Consider the following 9,243-nt stretch of genomic DNA (forward strand, 5'->3'; position numbering starts at 1 on the left):
TCGCCCCCTTTTTGTGCGAAAAAAGAAATAATCGCCGCCGGCTATCATTCGAGGAAATACGGTCGCTGTGACAAGTGGCCAAAATTTTAACTGGCAACCAGACAAATCGTCTGAAATTTAACTGACAACTGACGTACCAGGCCGGAGGGTGATGGGCTCCTGGAGTTCCACCACCATGCTCCGATGAACGTGAGGTGTAATCTCGTACAACATCGGTGCTACACTGTAGCACAGATACTTGATTTGGACGATTTATATTTATTAAAACTATCAAACTCTTTTTCGGAAAAAGTAAATCTGCAATTGTGGGAACTGGGCTTTTCTGATCTCTTCACTGATCCCGTGCAGGAACTGGGTACGAAGCAAGAAACCGGTTTATCCGGTTTATCAGGTTAGTGTTCAATACACGCAGTAGCAGAGGAGCACGCAACTTTGTTGGAGCACGAGGTAGTTTCTGTTCTGTAAACTGTTTCCTCGAGAGGTAAAATTTTAAGAGAAATGGGAGACGACGAAGATAAGAGGAGGCTCTATGTTGGTTCTTTGAGCTTTAACACAGACGACGATGGTTTAAGAACACACTTTGAACAAATCGGTGAAGTTTCAGATGGTAAGAGAAATTAACTCTGAATATCTAAGCTGGATCTCTAAGCTTACTATACAAAGGTTGCGTTCATTTTTCAAATCGAAAGCTTGCAATGACGAAAGGTGCTTGATTTTCATTCAGTAGCGCATTCGGTAATGTTATTACGGCAGCACTGTAGCCTGTAACAAAAAAAGTTTCTTGAAATCGAACGTTCCAAGGTCTTGGAATCGAAACGTCCATCATGACGATCTGACAGTGGAAATGTCCACTGGTTGACTTCAACTGGCCCAACAGTTGGTCAAGTAAGAAGGTTGCAGCATGTGGAAGTTTTCATCACAAGACGAAAAGACCCTTCCGCGGTTTGAAAATTTCAACTTGTAATAAGGACCAGTTAGCGATGGTTGAGTCATAAGGCCCTCTTTAGATCGATGGATGTCCACAAACCTTTGAAATCTTGATGCCGCGAAATGACATTTCTAGTGTTCTGAGACGACAATTTTTATCTAAAATGTTCACTAAGTCGACTGTCATAGCTAAGTATTCTCTGTTAGGTGTTTCTTGTATAAGTATCATAAGAATTCCTTGGAAAGTTTCAGAACAGATGTCAAAATCGAGATTTTTCCTATCCCGATCGCATCTTCTAGGTTTGCAACCACGTGACAAGGCGGCCATGTTGTGGGTCAATACAAAGGGGGAAATTTCATATATCCCATGATGCATCGCTTCATACTATATTATCAAGCTTCCGAATGCACGTGATCCTATCAGTTCTCATCAGTTCGACAGGGAGGCGACAGTTGAACAACGGTGGAAAGCGACTTGTTTTGCCGATAAAACCTTCTGTACCTTTGCTGTTTCGATCTATTTACGATTTTCGTTCTACTATTCCAAATATATCTCTTGTTAAGTCAAAGAGAGTGTTTGGCCGCCGATTATTAGTTAACTACTGTAACTAGCCTTACGATCGCAAGAAGCCAGCGAGGAAGGTCTTTGCTTCAGTACGTCCTGTATTAACGTGCGTTGATAAAGCTCTCCATGGATTTACAAGCGATTTCCATGTACTTGTCTTGAAATAAGTACATATTCTAGGTGTGAGATTTCTCTTCGTTGCTTGTTTGTGATCGCGGTGCTCATATTGTCAGTTCAATAATTCATCGATACAGTACATCAACCGTTTGTTGCCCGCACATGCATTTACTTCAACAAGCTTGGCCTATGCAGTCGAAAATACCGAGACCGTCAAAGTACAAAGTGGCGTCTATCGGAGATAAAATTCAAAGGAAGGAAATAGCTCCAATAAACAATAAAAATAACAAAGACATCACCATATTTTTCGTAACGCAACACCAGCTAAGCATTCGTCAAACATAAACAGAAAAAAGCTATATTAAGCAATGGCAAAATATATATAAAAAAACACCCACTTCCTCTTAACAATGGATCCTAAAAGAATTATCAAAATACAGGGGTCGAAATGTTCCCAGACTCTTTACCTGTGTCTGGTGACAGGTAGAATATTTTTTTACCTGTCTCCACCAACATCCAAGCTGAACAATAATTTAAACATTTATTTTCCTTTTTTTAGCGATAACAAAATTGAACTGTGGTTTTTGTCGGTGCTGCCAAATTCTCTTCTACATGAACTTCTTCCACTTCCGCTTCGTTAGCACTTTTTCGCTTTAGCAGAAAGCGATCCATATCATTATCCGATTATAGTGTTTCGATCGACGAAGAAGCAAAGCAAGTCATATGGCATTTGTTATCTCGTCATGCGCACTACAAAGATTGCATCATCTCGTTTTTATTGAGTAGAGTCTGGTAACTACCGCATATACCGTGCGAGTCCCGTGCGAGAACTCCGATGAACTGAAGGAGTGAGCACGCATGCTGGTGGAGAATGGATGGAAATATTATTCAAATTGATAAATTATGAATTATTGAGGTTTTTCTTGCCTGTCGCCAGCGACAGGCATCAATATTTTTTACCTGTCACTTCCTAAAATTACCTGAAATCGACAGGTAGACAGGTATTATTTCGAACCCTGAAATGTCTTCAAAGGTTTTATACGCCGGTTGAGGTCTTACGGCGTGCTATTCCATGACATTTGCTGGCCTGTATATTTCAAGTTCGCCTCGCGCGGTTGCGACCGGAAGCCACCACGAGAAACCAATTTTACCTAAAATAATGAGACAAAAAAGCTTTAATACTATAAACCAGTGAATTTAAACACTCGTCATACCCTGAAGAGATAATACTTGAGTTTTGATCAGCGAAAAAAGAGCGAATTCAAGAAAAAATGTCCCATCTTCGTAGGACTCAGCATAACGAAATTGGAACCTTCGCCTTGCATCTTAGCGGAGAAAGGGCAGAAAATGCGATATTTCAAAAGGATCAAACCCATAAAAATCTCGAGGTCGAAAGAGGTCGGAGCGTGGAACTAGTATCAAGCACCCCTTGTCCACCGATTTAAATAATAAATTTATTGGGGCAAAACCTCTCTAGAATAAAGACAGTTTTCGTTAATTGAAAGTCATCGAAATAAATATTCACTTGCGAGTTAAAACAGCGTGGCTTAACAGGGTCGTAAACGAGAGCAATAATGCGTGAAATGACTTTGGAAACATTTTACATTATCAATCAGGTACCAAAGATTGACAGGACTCATTGAAACTTACCTTGGATGAGCTGCATCTTGAAATTCAGGTTGTTGAAAATCTCCCTCGAAACCCTCGAACGTTCTTTCCACCGCGAAGAGAAGACAGAAAATTAGCCACGAAGCATCATGGGATATATGAAATTCCCCCCTTTGGTCAATACAATAGCATTTTTTCTCGAATAATTTACAAAAAAATAGAGTTTAGTTCCCAGAGGAGAGAAATGCTTTTGTTCTTGACCACCAACAACCAACCTAACCCCAAACTGGGAGAATCCTGATGAGATCGGGATGTTTAGACAGCCTGTTATGTTGATCCATAAATGAAGAGACGATCGTCAAAGTTAAATATGCAACTTATGCAGTTGTGAAAACACCCTGAAAAAAAATAACAAAATGATGTAACCTCATAAGTTGTGTAGTTAACTGGGATGATCTCTTCTACAATTATTTCCTCATCCTGCTGTTCAAGTACATATTTCCTCAAATAATAGCCGGGCATGATTATTTTGTTTTTTCACACAAAAAGGGGGTGATTATTTCAAATATTGCTTACTGGAAGTCATGCCTTAAATATGTTGTTTTCTTTTCCCATTAAATAAAAAAAATCACATCAAATAAACTGAACATGGGCTTTTTAATGTGTTCCAAATCTAGGTCCTTGATTAATTTTCATAGCTTGAATCGTCACTGATCAGTTTTGCTAGATCACATTGCACTTTATCTTGACAGGGAGGGGATAAAAGGAAGAGAAGATGGCGAGCGGGCTGGAGGGAGGTGATTATTCGAGGGAGGAGATCATTTTAACCCTTTAAGCCCCAGTATCCACATACAAATTCTCCAAACTGATCTCCATACATTTTCTTTAAGAATTAGATTTAATAAAACATCAAGGCATTTTCTCTTTCGTGATCATTTTTTTATATTCTCACAACCTTATCTCTTGACAATGTATGGATATTGTTAGGAGAAAATTGCTGTTGGTCACTGTTGGGACTTAAAGGGTTAAAATTTCAGTTGAAAGGGGGCAATTAATCGAGGGACAGCTACTATTTGAGGAAATATGGTATATAATATGCATAAAATCATTAGTTCAGTGTCGATCATTAAGGATTTAGATCATTGGACCTCTTCATCTTCCTCTCTTGTGAAGCCAGCCAGATAATGGAATTTTATATTGATTTTGTGTATTTTCTAATGTTGTTCCTTGCAGCCAGAGTTGTAAATGACAGAGACACTGGTCGATCAAGAGGCTTTGGCTTTGTGACATTCTATGAAGAAAAGGATGCCCAAAAGGCAATTGATGAGTTGGATGGCGGGGTAAAACTTCTTTCTACAATGATGGCAATAAATTCCTTAACAAACTTGCTAAATCCCAATATCCACATGCAAATTTTCCAGACTGATCTCCAAGAGAGTAGAAATCAAAACATATATGCTCAGTAGATTTTGAGACCCTGTTTCAGTTTACTACTTACTCAGAATTCAAGCTATCACATTGTTTAATTTATTAACTTGGTTATCATAAAGAAACAAATAAAGTACAGTGGAACCTCTCGTTTGGCACACCTCTATTCAAGGGACACCTCCATTCAGGGGACAAAATTTGCTCCTGGAAAAATGCCCACATAATCTTTGTATTTATTACCTCTTTTGAAGGGACAGCTCTACTCAGGGGAAAGGGACACTTTTTCTGGGTGCCAAACCTGAATACCTTAGAACTTGAAAAGTGACTGACTGTAAAAAGGGTTGATATCTTTAAGCGTACCCTTATCACAATTATGGAAGCTTTCACAGACTGAACTATCTCACTTACTGGGTAGAGACACGTCATCGGTATGGAATTTTTGCATTAAAATTCCTCAGACATCGCTTCATGGGAAAACCAGTGATGTCATTTGTTTTCTCTGGATAGCAACCTATGTATTGTTTACTGAATGCACAGTGCAGTTATAAATGGAATTGTTATTCAATTTTCCTCCTAGGAGCTGGATGGGCGAAGCATTAAGGTGTCAAGAGCTAAGGCCCGTGGAAGTGGTGGAGGAGGAGGAGGAGGAAGAAGGGGTGGCTTTCGAGGTGGACGCGGTGGAGGCAGCTATGGAGGTGGAAGATATGGTGGAGGTATGCAACAACAACAACAACAACAATCTTTATTTGTACTAACTCTTGCTCAAAAATAAATTACAATAATGAGAATTAATATTAAAAGTAAAAATTAGAGTATTGGCTGCCTGGAATAACCATGGGGGCTAGCGGAGCCAGGCAGCGAGTTGACAACAGCATTGTTTAAAAGTAAATTACAGGTAAGCAAGAAAACTGAAGCACATCTTTCTCGCTGACCGCTGCACTTCTTGGAGTGTTTCAGGGTTCTCAAAAAGTGCTGGCAACTGGCAAAGTCACCAGCTGCTTACATAGTTTTGTCGGTTACAATTTACTGGTTAAAAGAAAAGAATGAGGAAATAAAGGTGTTACCATTTTCCAGTGTGAGAAAGACCAGTCCACTACTCAGGGTCTCAAAATAACTGGTAAATTAAGGTACTATCCTCACACTGCGAATGGCTTTGACCTTTGCATGCTCTGATGACCTTGTCAAATGGCAGTCCTATCTCTGTCAGATGTAGGGATACAGGGCCGATACTTGGCAGTCGCCAGGTCACTAGTGGCGACTTAAAATGTAGCTGGGCGATGAAAAATTGAGGTTGAATTGCCTGACTGGCAACTGCAAAAAAAAATATAAATTCGAATTCATCCCAATGTAAGCTTATATTATGATTGCAAGTACGAACTTAAATAAAAATAAAATGACAGGTTGTTTTGTTGGAGTACCTTTCTTTCTTTTCCCTGAATCTAATTTCTCGGAGTCCTATGAGAATTTTGTAGTTTTGAATGGAAAAGGATTAAACCCTAAACAATTCTGAACCGATCCATGAGACGCCATTTTGATTTTTCTCACGTAACTCAAGAATTATCTATAGTACTTTTGCTGTCTGCTTTTGTTGCTGCTGCTTCCTTGGCTCCCATGTGTGAACAGCTTGGAATACTAAATCAACTGGAAAAGACCGGCAAAATGTGGGGATTTCTCTCTGATTGTGAGCTGCCTCCAAAAAAAAAAAACAAGATCACAAACATGTCAAAAGAGTTGGACGAAAGGCTAGGGAGACCAAAGCTCAAAATCCGTTAAAGGCAAATTCCTCTTTCCTTTAAATATACTGGAAATCCGGGGCCACTTAATGTTGACCTGGATGACTAAGAAATCAAGGAAACTGGCCCGGCTGGCCACCAAGCACTGGAGTTAAGTTTCGGCCCTGGTGATAGCATCCTCAATAATAGTGCTCTCGTGCTAAATACATTTACACTCTATTTCAAATTAAGTGCTTTTTTATATTTTCCCATGGAAGGTCATAACTGAGTGACTTTCTTAGTGTTCAAACAGCTGGACTTTTACTTTGCAGGTTCTTATGGTGGTGGCGGCAGTAGCTACGGAGGAGGAGGGAGCTATGGAGGAGGAGGGAGCTATGGAGGAGGCGGCAGCTATGGAGGAGGAGGCAGCTATAGAGGAGGCGGCAGCTATGGTGGCCAAGGTAATGAACATTATTAAGGTAGGAAGTGTGACTGATTTTCAATGTTGTGGTAAAAATCTTTCTGCTGTTGTGACAGAGTGTAAAACAGACCTGTGACAGCAGAAATACCACTTATATCAAATTTTGTATTTTTTGCATCTCAATGTCATTGATTTGAGCTCAAGGCTCACTGGGTCCCTGGATGTGAGGATCTCCGAGTCATTTGCCCTTGTCCTGCTTTGCTTGTCCCAATAAATAAGAAGTGTTGATTAATACGTTTCCTGTTATATTTCTTTTATTGTCTTTAAGACCAGGGGCAGTATCACTAAAATATAAGGCCACTTGAAAATTATGAGTATGGATCCCTTCTCATCAATACCTGATTTACACTTGGTCCCCGTAAATACCTAGACAGGTATTAACAACTAACTGCAAGGTTTGCCTTTCATCAAAAAGCCTCAAGAGCTTTTTATACACAAAAAGCTATTTTTTATTATTATTTCAGTAAAACTACATATTTTGCAGTTCAAGATCTTAGTTAAGATTTCCAAAGGAAGTTCTGCTTCATGTTAATAGAAATTGGCCTATCCTTGCTATAAAAAAATTAAACAAAGCAGGAAAATTGTGGACTTGAGCTAGAAAGTTGGGCTAAGGTTTTCAAGTTTGACCCTGGTTATTAAGAGACTTGCTCAAAAGAGGTTTATTCCATAGCCCAGGCTTGTGGCTTTTTGCTTCCATGCATATGCTGCCGTTGGGGAGAGGACTTTTTTAGTTGAGTGGGGAAGTAAGATACTTTGGGTTACAGATTATTTTTTTAAAAGGAAATTGCAACTTGGCACCAAAAAGAGATCAGATCTTGTTTTGTTTTATGCATCTTGCCAAGCATCTCGTGCTCTTTTTTCATGGCCTTGAAGACATGTAAAAGCAGGTTTCAATATGGTGCGCTTTTTTCATTTTAGCTACATGTAAATAGAAAAACTAATGTTCAAATGATAATACTATTTTCAACAAAATGCAATCAAAAACACCGACTTTTGCACCTTCTTAGAAAATCTACCATGCTTGGCTGCACTCATCTTCCACAATTTTGGAATGGTCATTTTACACTATGTACAAGGGGGCTGTTTGATTTAAGTCCATGACAGTAGCATGTGATTAAGCCTTAAGCCCTAAGCGTGATCAGCATCTAATTTCGCCTTCTGATAATCATACAGTATAAGTGCTTTATATTTTAACGGAGTGGTCACAAGAATGAAGGACTTGATCACACAAGATGAATTTGCTCGATACTTTACCAACCTTGCCCCTCTACTTCTTTAGTAACCAAATAGGGCCAACAAATGAGAATCTAAATTTTGATCCTAGTGTTTAATACAAAGGGTTAAAATGCAAGCTACAAGTGTGGAGAGTTACCTGGGTGCCGGTGGGTAGGTGTCTGGGGGTTGAAGTTGAGATAAGTTGATGAGGTGGGGAGAGAGGCAAAAAAGGTACTGGTAAATCCTAAGTTTTAAAATTGTCAGAGTTTGTCACAGCATCTCTGTACAATTTTGTTGTTTAATTAAGGGTTGATGATGTACTGTGATTATTCTTGCACCATCTCTTAACGATAGTATTCTGTTTGTCATTCTTACAAAAGGCCGTGACTGGTAATGCTCTGTACAACACCATGATACCACCATGTTCCTGTTACAATGTACTTATATATTGACGAGCTGAGATGTTTGTTAGAAGAAAAAAATATTCAGTGCCAGGCTGACCTGAAACACGATGAATGAATTTCCTCTGTTTATGACGTTCAGTGCTCTGAAGTAGACTTCCTGTTACCTTGATCCGTGTGCTCTGAAATCCTCAACTTGTGACGTGTTCGACTGATCCATGTTTTATGCGGAAACGGCTTGCCATACAAAGTCCAGCCTTTTTTAAATATTATTTTCATTGTTGTTGTTGTCCACTAGTATACATGTAGCTCTAAACTTGGAATGTTTATTCCTTGTTTGCTTTATCAACGCAGTCAAAGTAGACTGCTGTACTCATTAAAAGAAAACGTTTTGCTGTGTACATTGGAAGAAATAAAACCACTAAGTTTTAGCAACAGCAGGTCATTTCAAGGAGAAAGATTGTGATGATTATTATTTTTTCTCTTTTTTTTTCAGTATGTAGTGTATTTCACAAAGTTGTTTGATATCCCATTCCCACTGAAGGAGAGGCGTAAATTAACTTTTCTTGGCAGGAGGGTGATTTTCACATAAAAAGATGGGCAGCGGTGCTCTTCCTAAAAGTGGAATTCAAATCTGAACAGATACTAATCTGTGCGTTGTTTAAACATTATTTGACCCCTATGATATATTCTCAAACGGACAGATAATTAAGTTTTGGAAGTTTTTATTTCTATAGAGAAGTTGCCAGTGGTTACTTTCTTCCTCACTATTAATTCATTTTTTGGGGT

The 9,243-nt window shown here is 39.1% G+C and overlaps 1 protein-coding gene across 6 annotated transcripts in view; it reads left to right on the plus strand.

Moving 5' to 3' along the window:
• The window catches only part of LOC140952400 (uncharacterized), a 39,223-nt gene extending 30,332 nt beyond the window's left edge, over positions 1-8,891 (plus strand). For 2 of the 6 annotated variants that reach the window (XM_073401823.1, XM_073401824.1), the window contains exon 5: positions 8,434-8,891. Coding sequence is in view for 5 of the 6 variants with exons in the window: in XM_073401824.1 (XP_073257925.1) it covers positions 8,434-8,447 (14 nt within the window). In the remaining variant the exon portion in view is untranslated. Of the gene's footprint in view, positions 1-384; positions 608-4,450; positions 4,558-5,222; positions 5,359-6,689; positions 6,837-8,433 lie in introns of those variants that run through there. The other 4 variants (XM_073401828.1, XM_073401829.1, XM_073401826.1 and 1 more) reach the window with 4 other exon arrangements.
• Positions 8,892-9,243: the final 352 nt, after the last annotated feature.

Source organism: Porites lutea, chromosome 11 (assembly GCF_958299795.1).
Source record: "Porites lutea chromosome 11, jaPorLute2.1, whole genome shotgun sequence".
NCBI lineage: Eukaryota > Metazoa > Cnidaria > Anthozoa > Scleractinia > Poritidae > Porites > Porites lutea.